Raw genomic sequence first — 25,082 nt, forward strand, 5'->3', positions numbered from 1 at the left:
TCAGTTTCTTCAGCATCACTGTAACACTCTCCCTTGCGTCAGACAGATCTTGAACCATTCGTGCTGCCCTTCTCTGTACACATTCAATATCACCTGTTAGTCCTATTCGGTACGGGTCCCACACCTGAACAATATTCTAGAATGTGTTGCACGAGTGATTTGTAAGAAATCTCGTTTGTGAACTGATAGCACTTCTCCAGTATTCTACCAATAAACTGAGGGTTTCTACCTGCTTTATCCACAATTGAACCTATGTTATCATTCTGTTTTGTAACCATACAAAGTATTACACCCAGGTGTATGAGTTGACCAATTCCAACAGTGACCCATTGATACTATATTCACAGGACTCTACATTTTTTGTGTTTTGTGGAGTGCACAATTTTACGTTTCTGAATAGTTAAAGCAAGTTGCCAGTCATTGCATCACTTTGAAATCTTATCAAGATCTGATTGTATATTTACACAGCCTCTTTGAAAGTTGTACTTTGTTATACATAACTGCATCATTTGCAAAAAGTCTGAGGTTACTATTAATATTGTTTACAAGGTAATTAATATACGTCATGAACAGCAAGTGTCCCAACACACATTCCTGAGGCAGACCTGAAGCTTCTATGTCTTACAATGATAATTAAAGTCTCAATTGATAATTACAGTGTGATTGAGGAACTTGCATACAAGAGAAATGGGATTTTCTCTTGAAGTTTTTGATTACACCAGGAGATGAGTCTTTTGGGCTATAGAAGGATCCAATTACAATTTTACAGCTGGTTGGATGATTGAAGGGTCCGATTACAATTTTAACCCTTCGACTGCTGTTGATGAGTTTACTCGTCATGTTCCATGCCGCTCCCCGGGTGCTAATGACGAGTATAGTCGCGGCTGCCGGTTTTGCCCCGAGTGCTGTTGACGAGTTAAGTCGCACCCGGTTGCCGGCCCCCGAGAACTGATGACGAGTATAGGCGTGCCGCTACCTGAGTGCCGATGATGAGACAACGGACTTCCCGTCCCACGTCTCAGTAGCCTTTCGCAATTCTGGCCACTAGCTCGTGTGTTGTGAGCCTAGGCTTCGCACTACCGTTCACTGTTAATCGGAATTTACATCAGTGTTCTTCGCGTCCTGTATTTTACAAGGAAAATGGCGAGACATCGCGGTTGCACTGAGGAAGAAATCATGGAGATTTTTACGAGGAGCGACAGTGAGGGTGAACGACTTGATTTTGACGAAAGTGACGGCTCTGCCACAGAGTCCGGAAGCTCTGTTCGTAAACCATCCACGTCAGCAGGGGTGTCAAAGCAGTCTCATGCTTCAACAAGAGATGTTAGTTGTTCTGAATTTGAAGAATCAGAAAGCGATAGTGAAACGCCTACGAAGAAAGCACGTCTTAGTGATATATTTGACTGGAAAGAAAATGAATTTCAGCCAGTTAATCACGCATTTGATGATACGCTATCAGTACATGTGTGTCAAATAGGGAATGAGTCAAGTATTCTGTCAGTTTTCATGTTATTCTTTACACAAGAACTAACGAAATATATAGCTGACGAAACGAATCGGTTTTATTTATTCACCAAGGAGAATACTCCCGAATCAGTGCATTCTCGAATCTCGAAGTGGAAAGATACTAGATATGAAGAAATGTACTGTTTCATAGCTGTTTGCCTTCTGATACCTCGTGTGAAAAAACTGAAAATTAGCGAATACTGGACCAGAGATGTTCTTCTAAATATGCCAATTTTTAGTGAACTCATGTCGAGAGACCACTTTTTGTTACTTATGAGAATGTTTCATTTCAGTGACAACTCTGCAAATACTGGAGGAGACAGATTATTCAAAACTAGGAACATTGTCAATAAAGTTCGTACAGCTTTCCGTTGTGCATTTAATCCACATCGGAAACTCTGCAGTGATGAAAGTTTGTTATTATTCAAAGGACGCTTATCTTTCAGACAGTTCATTCCATCAAAACGGAGTGCATTCGGTATAAAAACATTTGTGTCACGTGATTGTAAGACTGGCTGTGTCTTGGATTTCATTGTTTATACAGGGGCATTAACAGAAACTGAGTTCCACAATTTGGGGAAAAGTGGTGACATAGTGGCTACACTTATGAAGCCCTATTTAGAACGTGGACATATCCTCTACGTTGATAACTGGTACTCAAGCCCAGACTTGTTTGCCTGGTTTCACAGTCATGGGACGAACGCATGTGGTACTATCTGTAAGAACAGACGCAACATGCCGAAACTTCATAAGAAACTGGAACGTGGAGATATTCAATTTATGTGTACTGATACAATGCTTGCTATAAAGTGGTGTGGCAAAAGGGAAGTGTGGATGTTGACCACATGTAACACCACAGAAATGGTTGACGCAGGGAAGATTGCAGGAATACTGGAGAAAAAATTAAGAAACCACAAAGCATTGTAGATTATAGCTTGAATATGGGAGCAGTTGACCATTCTGATATGCTCCTTAGCTCTGTCGGATGTATACAGAAAACAATGAAGTGGTATAAAAAGTTCTTTTTACACGTTCTAGCTCTGTGTGTTTTAAATGCTCATGTCCTACACAGATCATTAACAGGCCATAAAATGATAATAGCAGAGTTTCATCTGTCACTGGTAAGGGAACTTGCAGAAACATATGCGTTAGAGTGCAGTAAAGGTGGCAGAGGAAGGTGTTCTGATGGTAATCCTCTAAGATTTGTGGGAAGGCATTTTCCAGACATTATAACAAGTGAGCAATCCAAGAAAAGTGCGCTAACACGTAGATGCATCGTTTGCTGGAAACAAAAAGTGTGTCGAGAAAGCAGGTATGAATGTAAAACTTGCAAGGTACCATTGTGTGTCGTACCCTGTTTTGAAAAATACCACACAAAACGGAATTACTAATTGCAGCATAGAACGAGTACAATAAAGCTATTAGAAGGAAACTTCGAAAACGAAAAAAATATTATAAAAAGGGAAAAAACAAAAAAATATTTTTAACTTCGCCAGTGCCAGTCCAAAGCCCGGATCAAAAAGAAGGGTGGGAAACATATTCGCAAAGTGTAAAATTAACGCCTAAATTTACAGTTCATGACTTTGAATTTTCTCCATAAGTGAATTTAATGTGCTAACAAAAAGACAGATTTCACAGCTTTCAAATATTGGAAAAATCTGTTGAATACTTATGTGCAACAATTACAAGTATTGTACAAATTTCGTAAAAGACGCAAAATTATGCATAATTGGGTAATTACAAAGTGCAACAAATATTCGGGCAATTCAGCGATACAAACAGAAGGCCATGTGAAATTTCTTATCACACCAGAATATGAATTTAACGACGTGAAATAAAATTGTTCTTACCGTTGCTCACAGTAAATTCCGATGTTGCAGTGCGATATGAAAGATGATCTGTATGTCACTTTCTCCTATAAACGACGTAATACGATGTTCTGGACAACACAAATAACGTACAGTAATCTATAGTCTATGGCTTATTTTATTTGTTCTTGAGTTAGTGCGGTGAGGAAATCGTAGATAAATGCAGACATTGTAAATGGGTATCCAAGAAAGATCAATAAAGTATTGATGTAAAGCTAACGAATCACATCGTTTTCGCCATAATCTACAAAAATAGTGCAAGAAAACTACAAGCAAGGTGATATTCTTGGTGACGGAAAATAGTTTTACCAGACAGTTTGATTCTGTAGTAATTCACCTGCAGGGGAACTACGTAGTGAGAGCATTTACGAGTATTCTGTATCAGCCGTGAGAGGACACAATATTTCGCGTGGAGTCGCAGTCACTGCAGAAATATTCAGCACGGGGCAGCAAGGGGCGGCAGCTCGAGGGTCAGGCACATTAGCGCCGGTATACGGATGACAGTGCAGGCTGCAGCGCCTCAGCGTGCAAAGTGGATCGTGCGCCTCCACCAGTCAAAGGGTTATGACCACCCCTGATACTGAGTCTTGCCCAAACAATCTCAAACGAAGCTTCAGTTTCTGTCTCAGTGGATTTGAATTTCTTGTCTACAAATACATTGCCTCAATTTCCCATTAACCTATCCTTTCAAAACACACTTAAATTTTCACCAAAAATCTCATTGCTATCAATTTCCGGTTTAACCAGCTTCACTGCTTTTCAGGAGCTCTTCAAACTCCGGCACTTTGTTGTGAATGCTTTGGCAGTTAACCTCTGGGATTTTAATACTCTCACCTGTGAGCAGCATTTCTTTCAATCTTACACTGTTACTTCTGGGTTTCCTATAGCTCTCATTATCTGGATTGAATGGAGAGTCACCTAACGTAGAAACCGTAGTGTGCGCCCCTCACACAATAGCTACATGGGTATCAGCATCCGATGTGTAGTGCACACCCGACCCATTTAGGGGCACCCTACAATTCTCACTCAACCCTATGGCACAAGTCCAGGAAGTTACAGCCTATCTCGTCGCAGAACTTTCGAAGTATCTGTTTCCGTCCATCCGTTCAACTCGGCAAAGAGTCCACAGTCAGTTCTGGGGACAGTGCTGCAAATTGTGAGCTTCATTGAAACTCAGTGCACAATGTTGTCTTTTCAAGTGTCTCTGCCACTGCTGGAATGATCCGAGTATGACCTCAGAGCCCAGACAATAGGCACCATTTGTTCCAACGTGCGCCACGGTCTGCAGTTCCTTGCATCCTGTTCCCTCAATGGCTGCCGGAATAGCCTCTTGAACACGTCGAATGATGCCCCGTGCATAAACACTGAGTGCACCTGGTGTCCTTTCCTGCCCCTTGCTGCCATTTCCCTAATGGCTACCATCATTTGCCATACATCGAATGGCCGACAATTAATAGAACCTTACCCTTTCGTGTTTGCCTGCTTTTGACACTGGTCAAAACAGGTTTCCCCAAAATATTGTTAATGTTGTTGTTACGTGTGTCTGTCATTCAGTGCGATTAGTATGTTGTAGAACTCTAGGTCTATTACCTCTTTATTCTGGCCTGTGATGTTAACCAGTTTCAAGTACAGTCCTGTTGAAGATGGCCACTGTTGTGATCTGATGACCTGTATGAAATAAAGTCTCTTTCATGAGTTCATGTGCAAGTTGGGATGGTACTATTTTTCCCACTACTATTATGTGTTTTGTGAACATCATATTGACTTTTTCTATTCCTTCCATAGCACCTATCTTCAGTTTTCCCATATGGTCTCTGTATCATACATTGTGAGTGGCACCACTGCCTCTTTACTTCTCGATAGATAGATCATTTTCAGCATACTGAATGAGGCTTGGATTGCTGCTGCTGCTGCTACTCCCTGAATATTCATTCTGAAAGATGTTACTGTCATCTGTAATGTAATTCCCAGGCATTTATATTTTTTCTTACCATTTGTAGTGGTATGTTATATAGAATTATACTGTCTTTGGGTGAAATTTTTCCTCCCTTCCTGAATGTCATATGAACGTTCTTCTCTTGGTTTATGTTTACGTCGTTTTCTCTTTCCCGAGTTCCTTGTCCTTGTAATGCCTTCTGTATGTCCTCTCTTACTGCTAATCCTGCCTCCCGCCCTTTCAAGAATCTTTTCGTATTAAACCCGTCAGCCCACTCTGTTCTGAGCAGGTGTTTGTAACGTATCTTGAAAGAATTTAGTTTCTTCTCTCCTACTGTCCCCCAGAGTCCAGGCTTCACTGCCATAATGTTCCAGAGTCTAAACATAGGCTATGAGAAATGTTTTCCTGATTTCAAAGCTGGTCCTTTTTAGAGTCAAATCTTTTTCTTCTTCTTCCTGCTGAAAACAGTTATTTCTCGAGCAAGTTGCCTTCTGACTTCTGCTTTGCTCTGTCCATCAGTACTCACCTTATTTCCTAAATGAGTCACCTTTTTTTTAAGTAACTTTTATCTACACGAATTCCTATATTGACTTTCTCTTCTTCATCGCATGCCGTCACTTTTGTCCTGGATTTCTTTACTTTCATATTACAATCTTCTGTATAACCTTATTCATTCTAATTAATGTGGCTGCAAGATCTGAACCGTCAGTAGAACAGCTACTATATCATCGACATGTCTCGATATGTATATTCTTTAGCTTGTATTAGTATACTTGCCTGTGAAGCTTCTCCAGTGTTTTTAAGTGCCTCTTCTGAATACAGATTAAAGATAGTGATCGTTAGTGTACGACCTTGTTGGACATCTTTTAATTCTGCACTTCTTCTTGGTTTATCCTTCCAGTAATAAAAGCTTTCTCATTTTTGTAAATGTCCCATATTATTTTTTGATCTTTATAGATATTTCTGCTTTTTTTTAAGGCCTTGAGCATTTTGTTCTGTAGGAATGTCTCCTTACCTAACTTATAAATTGATTACCCAATCGTAGAACAAGGCACGATAGGCACTGCATGACTGCAATAGGACAGTGTTCGCACGTGGTCAAGGAACACATCTAATAATCGATTATGCAGCTGCAAACAAACAGACGAAATAGTCTCGAAATTCGTAAGTTCTTAACAAAGTCACTCAACAGCGTGGTCGGTTCTGGAAAAAGGTGTGGTGCAATAGATGAGGCGGACACTGAGCAAGGTGGCAGTCTCATCCCCGAGTTTCACCAGCACGATATTCCATCGTGAGGCAAGGAATTAATAGTCTTCGGCTGGAGATGTGGCACGAAGCACCATTTTCATGCCCAGCTGTGTTGCAGCCACATGGCATGTCCATAGTGTAGTGGTTCGAGCACGGAACAGGAACCCATGTTGACACCGTGAGGAGGGAGAGGGGGAGGAGACTGGTCGAGGTCCCGTGAGCACGAGGAGGAGACTGGTTGAGGCTAGAACGGCGGAAGTCTCGCTACAGACCGAGCTATTTTTCTCTGTCTGTAGCCAGTGACCATAGTGTGCACATATCCGGTTCTGTGGCAAGATCGACAGCTTTGGACAGAAGTAACACTTACTGTGTTAGCAGGTGGGTGTTGGGAGCGAAGGGCATATGGAACTGCTTAGACACGTGCGGTGGGAGGCTGCTTCAGTCCCACTTGACATTATCGACGGCTTTTTCTGTGTCTGTGAAAGCTAAGCACATAGTCATATCCCAGTTGTTTCTATACAGCTAATAATAGAGCTAGTATTGCTTCCCTGGTTCCCCGGTTATTCCAGAATCCAGACTGATCTTCTGAGAGTGTACATCTAACTTTCTGCTCTTTGCAGTTTAAGACTGTTGTGGTTGTTATTTTAGGTACGAACCACCAATGGCGAGAGCAAAAAAATAGAGAGGGTGTCGTTATTGGAGTTCATGTCTAGAAGGGTGGTGGGATGGGAGGATATGTTCCAGGACAAGTTCCCATCAGTGAATTTCTGCATCTACATTTATCCTCTGCAAGCCAACTGTCGCTTCCCCGATTGTACGAATGGTCCGCAGGAAGAATGTTTGCTGAGGAGTCTCTGTGTGAGAATTCGTATCTCGCTAGCTTTACCTTCTCGGCCTTTTTGTGAGATGTACATAGAAGGAAGCAATACGTTGGTCGACTCTTTTGGAATGTGCACTCTCGGAATTTTAGTAGTAAGCCGTAGCGTGATTCAAGAGGCCTGTCTCGTAGTGTCTGCCATTGGAGGTGGCTGAGCACCTCCGAGATGCTTCTGTGGTTGCTAAATGAACCTGTAACACACATACTGCTCTTTGTTGGAGCTTTTCTCTATTAATCCTCTGTGGTACGGATGCCAAATTGAAGAGCAGTATTTAAGTATTGGTCGAATAGTAAGCTACCTTCTTTGTGGGTGGACTACATTTCTCGAGGACTTCAGGAAAACTAGTGCACAGTGAGAGGGTCACAATGGTCCGTGTGGTGTAGCAGGCACTCAGCTCTTTCGAGCCGTAATGCGATAACATTTTCCGTGCTCTATTAAGTAGCCGATGCCACAGTATCGTGAGTTGGCTACGTGTATGTCCGCTTGCCTACAGGTGACGAACAACCCGACGCTGTGGCGGCTTTACGCACAGCTGACGTCGAGCCAGGAGGTGCAGACCCCGGAGACACTGCAGCGCACAGCGCAGTACCTGCAGAGGGCACACCGCTCTGCCGTGCAGGACCTCCGGTGGGCTTCCGACCGGCAGACCGCCGCCGACGTGCTCGGCCTCTGTATCGAGTTGGTTGATGGTAAGGCATTTGATTGCAGTGCAGTGTGGAAGTGTCTTGTAGAGGTCAATGACAGTCTTTTGTTCAGTATTTGTTGACGATAGTCATTTCGTTTCATTTTATTTTCCTCGAGACCTGTGTCCACTAGCAAGCAACTTCTGCCTTTACTTATTATTGGAGTGTTTACATTAGAACAAAAATGTGCTCGAGCTTACTTCTGCAAATTGCTCTGGCAAGTTGATTTCAGAACCGTGCTGCAAGTGCTTCCGCTAGAGTCAGGTTTACTGTATCGTGCTTCAAAACCAGAGCCGCTGCAACTGCTGTTGCTTTATTGTTACTTTTATTAACAAAAAAATAAAAGTTTGGTGAAGAGACAGATACACAGGTGTACATATCTAAGTTCTCAAGAAATTAGAGGACTCCAGTCTGATTAAAAACTTTGAGGATCTCGTATCCAAATTTCAAACATCTCTTGTCTGTAGTAAAATAATCGAGTATTCAAAAATGATGTTGAAAAATGTGACAAGCTACGTCACCAAGAGATTGCCTTTTAATTACTCCTCAGTATCCACAAACATTGTTAATTACTTTTATTGCAAATGTAATTAATCTATCTTTACACTAACAAGAAACCTCAGCTGTAATATGATTAAGTTTGTACGGTCTTGTACTTTCCCCACTGGTGAAACAAAATAACAGATAAATTCATTTTGAACTTACTTGGCTGACTGGCCAATTGTGTGTGTTTAAGGGATACAGTGGTACATTTGTCTTGACTCACCTGGCTTCGCACCATTCTCTTTTTCAACACAGAGATATTTGTACTGGTACTGAACAGAACTACTGCAACTTTCAGCAACCTTTAAATTCTGCAAGTAATTGCAGCAAGATGCAACAACTGTTTTCATTAACTTGTGGAAGCTACTTCTGAAAATTGACGGTGCTGTTTCCGTGTCATATGACTCGCAGAAGTAGCTTCTGAAAGTGACTTGTGGAAGTTTATGTGCTGCTGGACACACAGCTTTAAAAATAATGCCATCCATCATTTTCATATTGTGCATTGTACGTGTAGCATATTAATCAGTCACGCGTTAAATGTCATATGAAATAAGTTTAGTGACAAAGGCTTGGAACCAGTAAGTAATGTCTGTGATTAATTCTAGTAACTGGTCTTTCTAAAACTTCCTTGATTTGCTTCTTATTGCAATATTTGTAGTATCTGCATACAAAACAAACTCGGCATCTCATAACGTTTCTGATGAAAGATATTGATACATACAAGAAAAGGTAAGGCCTCTACGATGGATACCATGTGCAATTAGTTCTCAGTTGGATGGTGACTCACAGCTTAATACAGGACTCTCTCATTTTGACACAATTTGTTTCTTGAGAGACAGGCACCACTTTCCAGCATTTCCTGTTACACTGTAGTATTCTAATTTACTTAAAGGCTATTGTGATTTGCCCAGTCAAACTCCTTCAGAAAATCACAGAACATATCAGTAGCCTGCAATTTATTATCTAATGAATTAAGACATTAACGCTGTACAGTGTTGGTAAATAACATTCTCAGTATCAGAGCTTTGACAATATATTATTTGTAGTGACATGGTTAAGAATCTGCTTGCATTATGAACTTTCTAAAATTTTCTAAAATTCTGGAAAAAACGAAACTAGAAAGAAGTTCAATAGTATTTCTTATCTCCTCTCTCATACAGAGCTACTATTCACAGCAAACATCAGCCAATTAGGAAATGTGATAAATGTCTGCTAGCACAAATAACTTAATACATTACTAAACTCAAAATATTAACAAAGTTAACTGAAAAGTGTTCTTGTATGACAACCATGAAACTTTCTGATTTTAAAGTTTTTTATGATGAAAATTATTTCTACTTGTGTAGTGAGGTCCATATTCGTATAACTAAAGTTATTTGTAATGTCCGATCTGCGATCTTGCGTGGCACAATCTACTGTACCTGACAATCCCATGTTTTCAGTAACAGTCATGAAATTCTTGTTAAAACATTTTGTAATACTACACCTTTACCAGTGTATCATTCATTCTTAAAATTATCTGCTCTTTCTCATCCCTGGTTCTACCAGACTCTTTCACTACGTCTCAAATTGTCTTTGTTTTTTACCTGTTTTGACTTTATCTTTTTCTAGTAGAGCATTTACTTTCACGCTTTGTGTTATTAAAATATTTTGCAGATTTCCCCATAATCATTTGTGTACTTTTTCATTAAGAGGAGTATAAATGACTTACCGGTGGGTGACTCCTACGCCGTCGACAAATTTCTTAGTAGACTCGATACAGCGTGCAAAATTTCAGGACGAAAGGAAAGTAAATGAAACAAATATACAATGAGATGAATGGAACTGACACTTCCATTCAAAGACAGTAATTACACTGAACTTCCCACGATCCATGATTGTCTCCTGGACATTACAGAAGGTGGGACACAGTTCTTAATAGGATGTGTGATCACCAAGGATGGCAATCGATGTTTCCAGTGTCCTCCCACACTGACCATAAGTTTTTGTAGTAGTGTGTTCCATTTCTCCTCAAACACAGTTGACAACTGCTGGTTTCTCATTAGTTGTACGGATGTGCTGCAATAGATTCCTCGATGCATCCCCCACATGCTTGAGGGGATTTAAATTGTGGGTGGGGGCGGGAGGGGGGGGGGGGAGATGCACAGGCCATTCCATTGCCAAATACTTTTCCATTCTGAGAACTACTCCATTTGCACAGATCAGTACAATCACGCAATTTCATCCGTAGAAATGAAGTCGGTGCCAAAAGTGTCTGTGAAGATACACATGGATGGAAGGAGTACAGTGTCAGTAATGTTGATTGGTGAGTGTACTGGGTTTAGAGGTTTGGAAGTCAGTGTGCTTATGCAACTTTATGCCTCCCTACACCAGAACATCTAGTCCACCAAAACAATCATATTCGACAATGTTCCTGCATGCATTACATACCCTCATATGGCAATAGGTGGAAACACGTGGTGATCTCTCTCACTATTAAGAACCATGTTCCAACTTCTGCATTGTCCGTTCAGTGTAAATGAATGTTCCGTACTTATTTTCTGTTTGATAATGTGTGGCTACAGTAGCCTAAAAGTTGTTGTATGCACCTTAGCGTATATTATTTTCATGTTTTGTACAGTTTGTTATTGCCTGTTAAATGAGTTCTTCGATACTCATGAAGACCATTTGACTTAGGATCTGTGGAAAGGCATCAGAATTTTTTTTTTTTTTTTTTAACTTGCATTACATATTCTTGTTTAATGATGTGTTCTGCATCCTCAAGTATCTCCTGTCTGTGAATCAATGGAGAAAAAATATATGTCTATAATCTTATCTCATCTACTTGTAAACAAAATAGTCTGACAACTTGAGACAGTCACTTGCCAAAGTTCGTTGACACTTGTGCCGAATGGAGATCGTAAAGGAAATATATTAATGACAAAGTTCACATCCGTCCTCCGTGTTTGTCGTGGTGGCGTGCTTCAGTAAAATCTTCTCAATTTACGAGCTGCATCACTTTGATTCAACACTGGAGCTTTCGAAAGCTGTCTCTGTCATTGTCATCGGGAAGTGAAATCACTGACTGCCAAGGGCAGGCACAGTGTTCTGCTTATATAGATGTAATGACAGTGTCCGGAATCTTCTAGAGGGGGCCAGAGCGTCGCAAGCATGAAAGCTGAGTTGGGCAGCTCCTAGCAGCTCCGTTCTGTTGCAGGACCGAGTGACGTCACGTGGCGCTTGCTGCCAGCCCCTTTTGAAACTGGCGCTCCCGCGTCCCTCCGAGCGTCAAGCCTACGTCTTTGCATTTGCTAAAGTCCAGAGCCCGCTCCTGTGCCCTACTGAGTGTGTACCCCTGTCTCTGTTAAAATTGTTGCGGTTTATACCAGTTTCGGCTGCTTCTTTGATAATAGAATCCCAGTACGATGTTATTTGAGCCAAAACTCTTGTTTTTTCAAATTGTATTTTATGCCCGTTTCCTAGGCACTGTTCGGCCGCGGCTGACTTCTCGAGTTCTCTCTGTTTTGATATGTCTGAATGCTCTGCACGACACTTTGTGACATTGTGAATGGTTTGACCTGTGTAAATACTACCACATTCACACGGGACACCACACGTGCCAGTATCTCGAAGACCTGTATTGTCTTTGAGAGGGCGTTACATATCTTTTATCTTGGAGGTGGACTGGAACAGTGGTCGCAGCTTGTGTCTGCTCAGCATGTGCCCTATCTTGCTAGTAATTGCTCCACAGTACGAAAGGAATGTACATCCGCCGATTCACCAGGCGTCTTTCATCAGTGGCACTTGAAAGCTTCAGTTTCTCCATTGTTGTAACAATTTTCTCAGAAAGTGCGCTTCAAATGCTGAAATTCAGACTCTATATGGCCATCGTCGGATATAATCTTTGTCCTGTGTACTGACATGTTCAGAACACTTTTTTAGTATACAGGGTGGTGAAAGCTATCGGTGTTTAAGTACCGGTCGATATGTGTAGACTTCCTGCTCACTGGATGACTGAGGCGGCCTTCTGTTGTAGGAAGTTGACCTGCTGTTGCCAATGACACAAGAATAAACTTACCAAATGAAAGCTAAATTTTTTGGTCAAAAGTATTTACTGTCTCATTTATTTATGGTTAATTATAGCAACAAATGATTTCCTTTATTCAAAACCCACATTTTTTTTTCTCAGAGCCTAGAATGTGTCTTTTCTCTTGTAACGACAGGGTGGACCAAAGACAGGAATAGATACACCTTAAAACGAGGTGTTGTGTGTGTCCAATAAAATTTCACACACACGAACTGCACGAGCGTGTACAAATACTTGTTGGGAAACTAAACCTGTTCAGAGAGGTTGCTTCATCCTTCAAATATTTGTGGTGTTAAAGTGAAAAAGACAATAACGAGATAATTGAGTGCAGTGATGATGAATAAACTGTCGAGATACTGCGTATCTAGTCTTAAACTTTGGAAAAGCACACTATATTCAGTTCAAAACCCGTGAGAGGTTTCCCTCCGGTATACTCCTAAAATATGATGACAAGTGGATAGAAGTGATGGACAGTATTAAAGTCTTGCAATTACAATTGGACAACAAATTCAAATGGAAGGAGCATACAACAGAACTGCTAAAGCACCTAAAGAAATCTTTATTTGCAGGGTGGATGTTGTCAGGCAATGGTGACGTAGACACAAAAAAGCTAGCATACTTTCATTTCATAATGTTATAAAAGATCATTTTTTGGCTAACTGATCGAGCCAAGTTAAAAAAAAAAATGCAGGGCAGATGATGTCCGACAGAGGTGACATGCACGTAAAAAAGCTAGCATACTTTGATTTCAGAATGTCATACGAGATCATTTGTCGGCTAACTCGTTGAGCCAAGTTAGGTTGCAAGTCAAAAAACGTAACTAGAGCTACATGAAATTTGCACATGTAATAAATGTGAAATGTTTCGAAAGTGTAAAAATTGGTTACTCCGACGCTACGTGGGTACACGCTGAGGTGACGAGTTGTGGGATAGTGATGTGCACATGTACAGATGACAGTTGTATCCTATACACAAGGTATAAAGGGCAGTGCATTGGCAGAGCTGTCATTTGCACTCGGGTGACTCGTGTGAAAAGGTTAGCAGCTTGACTACGGCTGTGCGACAGGAGTCAACAGACTACTAGTGTGGAATGGCAGTTTGAGCTAGGCACGTGGGACATTCCATTTCGAAAGTTGTTAAGCAATTCATATCTGAGATCCACAGTATCAAGAGTCTGCTGAGATACCAAATTTCAGGCATTACCTCTCACCTCGGACAACACAGTGGCTGCAGGCATTCTCGTAACAACCGAGAGCAGCGGCAGTGGAGCGTTTGTGTAGAATTGCCGGTGCTGACAGACGAGCAGCACTGTGTGAAATAACCAGAGAAATCTATGTGGGAAATACAGCGAACAGTTGTATCGAGACAGTGCAGCGAAATTTGGTGCCAGCAGATAAGTGATGCAAGTGCCTTTCCTAACAGCACACCGTCACCTGCAGTGCCTCTCTCGGGCCGATGACTGTATCGATCGGACCCTAGATGAGCTTAAGATGATTGCCCGGTCAGATGAGTCCAAATTTCAGTCGGTAAGAGGTGACTGTTATGTTCGAGTGAGGCACAGGTACCTCTGAGCCGTGGACGCGAGTTGTCGACGAGACCCTGTGCCGGCTGGTGGTGACTACGTAATGGTGTGGGCTGTGTTTACACGGAATAGGCTGAACCGATCACTGACTTGAAAAGGTTACATTCAGCTACTCGGAGACCATTTGCAGCCATTCGTGGGCTTCATGTTTCCAAACAACAGTGTGCCATGTCATTGGCCAACGGGTTTGAAGAACATTCTGCATAATTTTAGGGAATGATTTGGCTACCCAGGCACAAAATCCTGCAACGGCTACGTTTTTGCAATTATGGACGGCTATAGAGGCAGCATGGCTCAATATTTCTGCACTGGCCTCCAGTGAATTGTCCTTAAGCCCATGCTCTTAATCTTTATGGTGTGTGTGTGTGTGTGTGTGTGTGTGTGTGTGTGAGAGAGAGAGAGAGAGAGAGAGAGAGAGAGAGAGAGAGAGAGATTTGAATGCATAAACACACTGAAAAATATAAATGCTAAATTTTCAAACTCCATATGCTAACTTCACATAGTTCTATTTACAACATGAACTATTTGTGGCGTGAACTCGGGAACTGGGGATACTAACCAATTACTTAAATTTGTCATAAATAATGTCTCTCTTTTTCAAACCAATAGCTTAGTTCATGGAATCAGTACTAGAAATAATCTTCACAAAGATTTAAATTACTTTGGTCCAGAAAGGTGTCCATTCTTGAGGAACACACATTTTCAGTAATGTGACAGCAGCCTTAAAAGTTTAACTAGTAATAAAGTTCAGTTTAAGAGTAGCGTAATGTATATTGTTCGTGGCCATCTCTTCCTCCATTGATGAATTTCATAGTAGAACTGACTCGTGGGTACTTATGTTATGAATGATATCAAATAACATGAGTTACATAAAATCTGACCTGCAAATCTGCAGTGCAGTAATATGACCAGTGTAAATAAGCATTGTAAACTGATTTTCTGTGTGATGATGCATAGCTACAATAGCCTAAGAAATATATGTGACTTCGTACATTGTACATTAATGTATTTTTTGAAAGGTTGTTATTACTTATTAAATGAAAATATGTTTAAGATGTTTTGACTTATTCCACATCCATAAGGACCATTTCACTTTGAATTTGTTTAAAGAAAATTGGCATACCTCATTTTCTTTGTATGTATCTTTGTTGACGTTCTTTATGTTCTTGATTATTTGCTGTCTATGGGTATACGGAAGAAAAAGTATATGCATTCTATAAACAGTGTTGTAGTTTATCATTTGTCAAACATTTTATGGTTGTTAAATGAAGTGTACAACAGCCGATCAAAATGAATAACTTTTGAATGCATTATGGGAACAGCAGTGATCAATAAAATTGTAAATAATTACTATTAAAAACAGTCTTGATCACAATTTATTTTATAAGGTGACCGGTTTCGACCACTGCTGTGGTCATCTTCAGACCATTGAGTGGAAACCCCTTTCTGTTGGAGAATTCTCCAACAGAAAGGGGTTTCCACTCAATGGTCTGAAGATGACCACAGCAGTGGTTGAAACCGGTCACCTTATAAAATAAATTGTGATCAAGACTGTTTTTAATAGTAATTATTTACAAAATGAATAAATAAAGAACATTCGTGCTGTTGGGGGGTTGGGGGTGGGGGGATGTATTAAGCTGTACAGGAAGTGAGCTATTGAGTTATTAGAATCAGAATATGTCATGTGTATTGGAGGAGAATTTGGGTCTTTCAGATAATTTCACTTCTAACACGGAGGGGGGAGTGGCAAAATTTCTCTGTCTTGCACACAGATGGTGGTGTTGAGAGCTTTTTTTATGTTTATGCATACATTTGTCAATAGAAAGTTCTGCTTCTTCTGTTTGCAGGGCTTATCTATACTGGCAACAAAACTGTAAAATCATTGTCTGTCTATCTTTGAACACATTACTGTCCAAAACTATGAGACATATTTCTGTGAGGTTTTCACTGCTAATGTCAGCACAGATTTCATTTCACCAAAATTTGTTTACAGAAAAAAAGATATTCATACGTATTATAAAAATGTAGGCCTATGTACATATGTGTCTTCATTCCACATCTCCAAAAGCACGGGGCCGATTTCAATATGACACCTGTCTGGAAAGAATTGCTGTGGGTGTAAGAACCATACCCATCAAAGGGGTGGGAGTGCAAAAGAAGTGTAGGCCACGATGCACAAATACCCAGATTTTATTGGTCCAGTATTTGAGAACTAGAGGACTTAATGACTTGCAACAAACTTAACACATAATTTCAAAACTTAACAAAACGTTTTCTTGCTGACACCTTTCACATAATTAGGAAAAAAGTTTATTGCTTACTGCATTTTTGCTGTTTATTTTCGCATCAAGCAAGACATTTTAATGTTTCAGTTCTTTACTACTAACTGTATCACAATAGATTTTGCAGACAGTGTTCACTTATTTGTATCATTGTATGACACAGATGACGGGAAAAGGGGGAGGGAAGGGGGGGGGGGGCAGAAGAGGAGATGGACTACTGGAATTTAAATAAATACGTATCCGGGCAATGCCGGTTACTCAACTGGTGTAAAATAATAAGCTGCGTAACAACACAGTTAGGTAATCAGCTATCAAAGGTATGTTAAATAACTGACACCACAGATATGCCAAAACAACTGTGTGAAAAAAAAAAAAATTTAACTGTTAGATAGATTTCTTTAAAATGGGTGCAACGCTACTGGATACTGACTGAAAGCAGTTCCGAAAATAATCATTTGGACCATTTTCAGAATAATCCAACTGATTTCATACTATGATTGTTTCTGTGGATGAAATGTGAATTTACCACAACATTCTGTAAATGAAAACACCTGTGACACTGCACAAAAATAGGCAAAGTCCCACTTCATTTGCTGGAAATACTATGGCCAGTGTTTCTTGTGATGTAAACAGTGTTCTTTTTATTGGTTAATATGGAAGTCTTCTACATGCCAGCTGGGTGGAAAAATATATTAAATGAGAATGAGATTTTCACTCTGCAGCGGAGTGTGTGCTGATATGAAACTTCCTGGCAGATTAAAACTGTGTGCTGGACCGAGACTCGAACTTGGGACCTTTGCCTTTCGCGGGCAAGTGCTCGACCACTTGAGCACTTGCCCGCGAAAGGCAAAGGTCCCAAGTTCGAGTCTTGGTCCGGCATTAATCTGCCAGGAAGTTTCATATCAGCGCACACTCCGCTGCAGAGTGAAAATCTCATTCTGGAAACATCCCCTAGGCTGTGGCTAAGCCATGTCTCTGCAATATCCTTTCTTTCAGGAGTGCTAGTTCTGCAAGGTTCGCAGGAGAGCTTCTGTTAAGTTTGGAAGGTAGGAGACGAGGTACTGGCGGAAGTAAAGCTGTGAGGACGGGGCGTGACTCGGGCTTGGGTAGCTCAGTTGGTAGAGCACTTGCACGCGAAAGGCAAAGGTCCCGAGTTCGAGTCTCAGTCCGGCACACAGTTTTAATCTGCCAGGAAGTTTCATATTAAATTAGGCTTGACCAGAAGAGGAGTAGGAGGAAAAATCACTCAGTACACCTGTGACCACTGCTGAGACAATTAAAAAGAGTCTTTTGTATCACTATATATATTGTAGTGACTGTTTTCAAGCTGATGGCGAGTTGGTCATTAGGTCTAGTGCTGTAAAATGCACACCCTTTTAGACAAACTAATATTCAACCACTACATGTGAAGATAATCTGTTCATCAGTCAGATTTAAAATGATCAAAAAAAATCACCCAGGTGTTGTTTTCCTTCATTGGTGTGTGTGTGTGTTGGGGGGGGGGGGGGGGGGTCTTCTCCCTTCTCTCAGGAGATGTGTGAACATACAAATATTCTCCGGCTGTGGAAAAACCCATGAATTGTTGAAACATCCACCACATTCACGCAGCTAGGCACCCCCATCTGTTTGCACACGTAAAAAAAAAGAGAAGAGTGACCGAGAAATGAAAACTTTGACAGCAGTACACGAGAGTGTTAGGCAGACCTTACAGAATTATACACGTCATGTTATGGGGAAAAAGATATTGGACAGAGTTCAATGCCGTAACAGCAGACTAGAATTAAAAATATGTTCTTTTTTATGTAAAACACTGTTTCATTGCCAGTCAAATATATTTTAACATTGTCCTCATACGTTGTGGTTAAAAAAAAAAGCGCTTGAATATCTGTGTCATCAAATTCTGAGCCCTTTGCAGTTAATAGCATTTTGGAGAAATTGCCAAATGGCAGTTTTTGAAGATATATATGGGATAAAAGGTTTGGACCATGGCTCAAATGAACTTGTGTGTCTGGACTCTGTGTGTGCGCAGAGAAAGAAAATCGTATATATGATGAATTGAGAGCTCAGTTCTTCAGTTCTGCAGCAGAAATTTTTAGTTCGACCCCCCCCCCCCCCCCCCCCCCCAACGAAAAATGCCTGATTATTGTTGACGTGGTCTCTCAGTGTGGCTCTGTGGATGTGCCACATGCTGGCTCTGCTGATTCTCAGAAGCAGCTGATATACCTGGGAGTGAGGCAAGTGTTGTGCACATGCTCAACCAGTTTCTGCTCAGTAACCTATCGTTCTGTTTATTACGTGTGACATACAAGGAAGCCTCACACAGTGCTCTCTTCTCCGATTTTCTTCGTACTTATAATATCTGAAGCTCAGCATCCAGACAGCAGTTTACTGAAGCAGCACAACACACCTCTGAACTTAGTTAACCACAAAACATTTTTTGTTTCATTAACAGATTTGTCAATAGCTGAGTATTTAGCATTATAAGATTGTGATCTTAAAGTATCTGGTTCAAATCTCACTTGTAGCATTCTTTCTTCTTCTTCTTCTTCTTCTTCTTCATAAAAAGAAATGGAAATACTAACTAACAAATATTTAAACAGTTTTTAATAAAAATAACATCTTTTTTAACCCAATTTTCATAACATGAATGGGCATGCAATGTAATTTATACACATGTAAAGGCTAGCTGCCTTTATGTTAACGTCTACAGGCAAATTCACAGTTTAATCTTAGTTTAATTAAACAACAACAACAAAAAAATAAACTTCCATTGTATCACTCCATTGGTGTGTACAAGTGTTACCATATAGTAATGACCCACTCAGGGTATTAAAAAGCACCTCGGATCCATGCTTAACACACACACACACACACACACACACACACACACACACACACACACACACCATTGCTAATTATCTTGTAGGCAACTACCTCATTAGGAGTATGTGCTGCTAGCTGGCAGTCTGTCATTTTTCGTGAACGGGTCGTGAATTTTTTTTCTCACCTGGCTCGCTGTTTGTTTTATATTACTGCTGCTCACTTGGACGTATAACAAAAAGGCCTATCACCGTGTTAGTTGAAGGAATAGAACCAGGCACACAATTGTAGAACAATAATGGAATGGTACAACACGTTGTTATTTGTGGTTGCTGCATTTGTACATAAGTGCACCCACTCGAGAGTTAGTTACCGTTTGCATGGAAACGCAAGCGTAATAAATTTACATTTAATATACAAATGTGGAACATCAAACAGAAAATCAAATGTTTTTTTATTTAGATATTTAACAGTATTATTGAGGTATTTTTCATATAGCAGGAGGACATTTCTGAAGCAAATTTTAATTTTTTTCTTCACACAACTGTTAATTAAAAATAAAAAAATGTTATTTAGTATTTGATAATTAACAATTTCCATTTAAAGTAAATGTATACTACTAGCAAGGTTTGAACCCAGAAATTCGACTCCATCCTATTACACTGCACACTCGGCAACCGGTGAATTTGTTAAAATATTACATATGTTTTGTACTTACGAGAGATGAGGAATCAAGGGTATTTTTTTGTGTGGGGCGTACGTGAGAGAGGGAGTGGGAGAGGCAGGGACTGCTGGTGCTGCCGGGTCAGCTCAGCTGTGCTGCCGGTTAGGGAAGCTGCCTTGCTCGGATCGCCACCTATGCTGTGTGCTTTGTCCCTGTCTGACCTGACCTGTTTGAATGTCTTCACTGAAAGATGGCAGGGCGGTCTGTAAGTTACCCTTGTTAGTGTTTTGTGTAAAAGTTTTCTTTGTATTTCCGCATCCTCTCACTTTCTGTTACTGTTTCCTGTTCAGCCTACCTCCAGTGCTTCCAGAAGTTTCCGACAAACCAGGGCCTCCAGATGCTGTCCTCAGGAAGATTATCGCTTAAAAGTGTCCTCGCAAAGGTTAAGGTAAGATGTGACTTTGTTTTCTCCATTGTTTGTGTGCAGTACTGTCAAAGTAGTATGCATGTAAAAAGTGCATATAACAGAAAAAGAGAGAAAGAAACAGAGGTGTGAAGGAACAGAAAATAGATGGTCCTTAATCATAAAGTTTTAATTAACATCTTGAAAAATATAGCATTTTTCATTAGGTAGTCATTGAACAACCTAATTATTTGTGAAAGAAGTAATGGAATACCTTTATAAATTGCATTAGGAAGTTTTCTTTATTGATGGTGACTACTTTTGGACATGCATCCATTCTCAAACCGTCCATCTTTGTAAGTGACTGAATACTATTATGTATACATGTGTAGAATAAACATAGAAAATTATTCAAATGGTAATACAGTAGACCAGTTACAATGAGCAGCAAGAATTTGCACCTTTTCATTGTTAAGAGAGTGTAATCAGCATACAGGATATATCAAAAAGAATCATACGATTGGGCATGTCTATATTTCTGAAACTAATAAACATATACAGTGAATTTTGTTTCTTGATGAACAGGAAACTCAAAAACTTATTTTTACCTTTTCATAGGTGTTCATTATGGCCCCCTTGAGATGCATGGCATATGACAGTGTGGTATTCTAATTGTTCCCACACTGCAGCATGTCTTTGAGTTACAGATTCCATAGCTGCTGTTATGCGATGTCTCAGTTCATTCATTGTTGTTGGTAACCCCCCCTCTCCCCCCTTCACACACACACACACACACACACACACACACACACACACACACACACACACAAGAAATACTTGCATACAGTCAGGTCCAGTGACCTTGAAGGTCACTAATGTAAGGCTGAATCATTTGGTCCAGTGTGACCAATCCGTCATTTGGTAATTGTTTGATTTAAATTTCCCACACATCCAGATGCCAGTGTGGTGGTACCCCATCCTGTTGGTGAATGAAGTCGTTCAAATCAGTCTCCAACTGTAGGAAAAGAAAATTCTCAAGCAAGTCGAGATACATGCTTCCTGTGACAGTGTTCTTGGTAAAGAAAAATGGACCGTATACCTATTCCTGTAAAACTGCACAACATACATTAAATTTTTTTGTGGTTGTTCTGTGCCCCATATTCTCACATTATGATGGTTCACCTTTCCATTTAAATGGAATGTTGCCTTGTCACTAAACACTAAGTGTGAGAGAAAACTGTCATCCTACATCTTGTCAAGAATGAAATTACAGAACTCCACATGTTGTCTGTCACCTTCCTGAAGAGCTTGCAGTAGCTGAATTTTGTATGGTTTCGCATGTAAACATAGATGCAACACATGCCAGGCGGACGTCAGGGCACGTTGAGCTGTCGAGCTGCACGGCAAGCAGATTTCTGCGGACTACTCGTGAAACTACGTCGGATGCATTCTATATCTGTGTCAGACACTTGGGGACGGCCCGGCACTTTGTCTTTACACAAACGACGTGTTTCTCGGAATTGTTCGTGCCATTGTCTAATGCTCTGTGCTGGAGGAGGATCCACACCGTACCCAGTACGAAAGTCACGCTGAACAGTTATTACTGACCCACACTGCGCAAAACGTAGAACACAAAATGCTTTCTGTTGTCCCGTCACAATTTTTACTAGAAGTGAAGTGGGTGCACACTGCTGCTACCTAGTGGGAACCATTTTTAAACTCGAGTGTTTGCTTTTCCCAACAGTAAACTGTTCATGCACATATCTCAAGTAACATAATAGTTAAGATTTTTTAAAAAATTGGATGATTGTTTTTTATACACTCTGTATTTATGTAGCAATTTGTGACATTACCTTTATACTCATTTCTTTCTCAGTCATTGTCAGTGTCTTATACTTTTGAAATTAGTCACTGGAAGCAGATTGATGGTAATTTTGTCACTTACCTGTATCTGTGTCCTGCGTCATATGATTATTTAACCTAAGCTGCTTATCAAAAAGATCAAAAAAATAATTTTGTTCGAGCTATTAGTCATTCTTTTTTTAATTCGAGTATTTCCAAACATTTGTCACATAATAATAGTCCTGTTTAGGGAGAGGGCTGCGTTTTTGGCAGTTTTTTTCTTTCTCTCCTGAAGAGAAAGATCTCACAGGTACTGGAGGTTCTCAGTGTTTGTTACAGTTGGAATCTGATTGTTGTTGCTAAAGTAATGAATCGGGATATTCATTGTTCTTCAGGTGCATGTCCACTAGCAAGTTAAGTTTTGCAAGTTACTTATAGAAGTAGCTTCTATAAGTTCTTTGTGGTGGAAACACCCCCTAACAAGTCAGTCACCAAGTTCTGTAAACTTCCAGAGGTAGCTTCCAAAAGTTGGTGGAAACAGTTTCTTTCATATTAATGCAGTTGCTTGCCAGGTTTTTTTTCTGAAGTTTGCACACATTTTGCATAGTAACTGGCCACAGTCTGGATGTGTGAAATGAATTTACAGATCACATTGTTTCACCAATAGGAGAAGTACAAGACAAAACAGATTTCTTTAAATTTAATCTCGTGTTTCGTGTTAGTGTAAACATGAACACATTATATTTGAAATAAATACTGTTTGTGGAAATTGAAGAGTAACAAATAGGTAATATATTGATGAGTTAGCTTGATGCATTTTTGTGTTCTGTTTTCAAATACTCGATTGTACAGTAGGCAAGTGATGTATAAAAACTTTCTCAGTCTTGTGTGCAAGTTTAAATCAGATTGGAGTCCTCCAATTCCACAAAAACTTAAAATAAATACACCAGATGTCTTTACAAACATTTCTTCTTTTATTAAATTCTTGTTTTACATCACAATTGTCTTTAATAGTAACATTGCGTCAACCGTGACGTGTCATGTCATGTCATGTCATGTCATGGTAAACTTCTGTGAGTGAGTCACAAAGGGACACAAGTGGAAACACCCGAGCAAGTACTTGCAGGAGTTACTTGTTAGTGGAGAGAGACCTCTAGAGTAACTAGGTCTTCGGAAATCTGAGCACTCAAACCTGTTGCTGTCTATAGGTAGCTCAAGATTGCAAAGAGGGTATTCAGAGACTTTTTGCAATATTGTGCAACTTGTTTAGGGGCCTGCATTGCTATCAGTGAAGTTAATGCCCAAATGCAGGTTCCTTTCGTATGAAAAATACTTAAACAACAACACATTAAGTTGCAGGCAGGAACAGCAAAGGACACCGACGCATTAGATTTTGGTCCCTAGCCTTGTCAGAAAAGGAAACACACATTCACATATTCATTCATTCATTCACGACCTGCACTCCCAGAGAAGGCGGTCGTATGTGTGGGGTGTGCTTGCTCGTGTGCGTGTGCGTTTCCTTTTCTGATGAAGGCTGTGGCCGAAAGCTAATGTTTTAGTGTCTTTCAAATGTGCCTGTCTGCAACTTAACGTGTCATCTTCACGGTAAGTAGCACTCTTAAGTAGCATTTTCCGTATGTGGTTGATGTTCCAACCTGGAGATCGAATTATTTACTAGTAGTAGTAGTAATAATAATAATAATAATAATAATAGTAATCATCATCATCCATGTACTGTGTGTGTGTTTTTTGCTTTTGTTCGTTACTAATTTGTTGTTTTCCATGTAGCAAGAACAGACTGATCTGGCATCAGGCACCCTGTCAGAGGAACTGAAGGATTTGGTGTCAACTCTGGAGGTGAAGTTGGAAAGCATCGAATCGGAGATGGCACAACTGCGTGGCCAATCGGAGCAACAGTGAGCTTTCCTGAGATCTCTCACTTCACTGTGCTATACTGAACAATAATGCGAATGTGCTCAAGCCAGCCAGAGCAGCTTTCCATTCATCTTGGGACTGCGTGACAGTGGCATTGCATTGACTGTATTAACACTGACATACAGTGGAGTAAATGAGTCTGGATGTGTCACTGGTATCAAGATAGTATACTTTGTACATACTAATAAAGACATGGAATTGTAATCTCTGCATTCTTTTTTCACTGTGAAATATTCTCCATATTCTTTATGAAAGGCCTGTCTCTGTAAGTGACTGGTGGAAATATGCAAGGGGACTGACATATAAAGCTTGCACAATGCAACAGTATGTCAAATGGAAATTTTAATTATTTTGCTTTGCTATAGTTTCTCTTGACAAGGAAATCTACACACGCGCGCACGCCAATGGCATAGTGATCATAATGCCACCCTGTTCACCAGCTGCTTGTTTGTTGAAGTGTTGTTCCTCGAGATGCTTTTGAATGCAACAAAATACTGGGATGTGCCCTGACTGTTTTAGAACTGCCAAGGCCTGGAAAGAGAGAGAAAACTTTGGGAACAGAAATGCTTCTTTAGAGGAATAAATTCACTTATACTTAATTACTGAAAGAGCTGGGAATTGGCAACTACTGAATTATTTAAGAATGAGCAAGAAATTATTTTCTTAGCTGCTACAGCTCATCAGGTCACATTTAACAAAGAAGAATGTTGGTTCACAATGAGAGAAACTGCAAGGGAAGAGTCCTAGCTGTTTCCTAAATGACTTCATGTTCACTACTGTTTGTACCTTATATTACAATATCCAATGTAACCACTTGGAAATAATA

The 25,082-nt window shown here is 40.2% G+C and overlaps 1 protein-coding gene across 1 annotated transcript in view; it reads left to right on the plus strand.

Moving 5' to 3' along the window:
• Positions 1-24,460, plus strand: part of LOC126424746 (tetratricopeptide repeat protein 27) — a 141,309-nt gene extending 116,849 nt beyond the window's left edge. Inside the window, exons 14-16 of the mRNA XM_050087466.1 lie at positions 7,930-8,125; positions 20,427-20,524; positions 24,110-24,460. Of these exons, the coding sequence (XP_049943423.1) occupies positions 7,930-8,125; positions 20,427-20,524; positions 24,110-24,241 (426 nt within the window). The 3' untranslated portion in view covers positions 24,242-24,460. The remainder of the gene's footprint in view (positions 1-7,929; positions 8,126-20,426; positions 20,525-24,109) is intronic.
• Positions 24,461-25,082: the final 622 nt, after the last annotated feature.

Source organism: Schistocerca serialis, chromosome 10 (assembly GCF_023864345.2).
Source record: "Schistocerca serialis cubense isolate TAMUIC-IGC-003099 chromosome 10, iqSchSeri2.2, whole genome shotgun sequence".
Lineage (NCBI taxonomy): Eukaryota > Metazoa > Arthropoda > Insecta > Orthoptera > Acrididae > Schistocerca > Schistocerca serialis.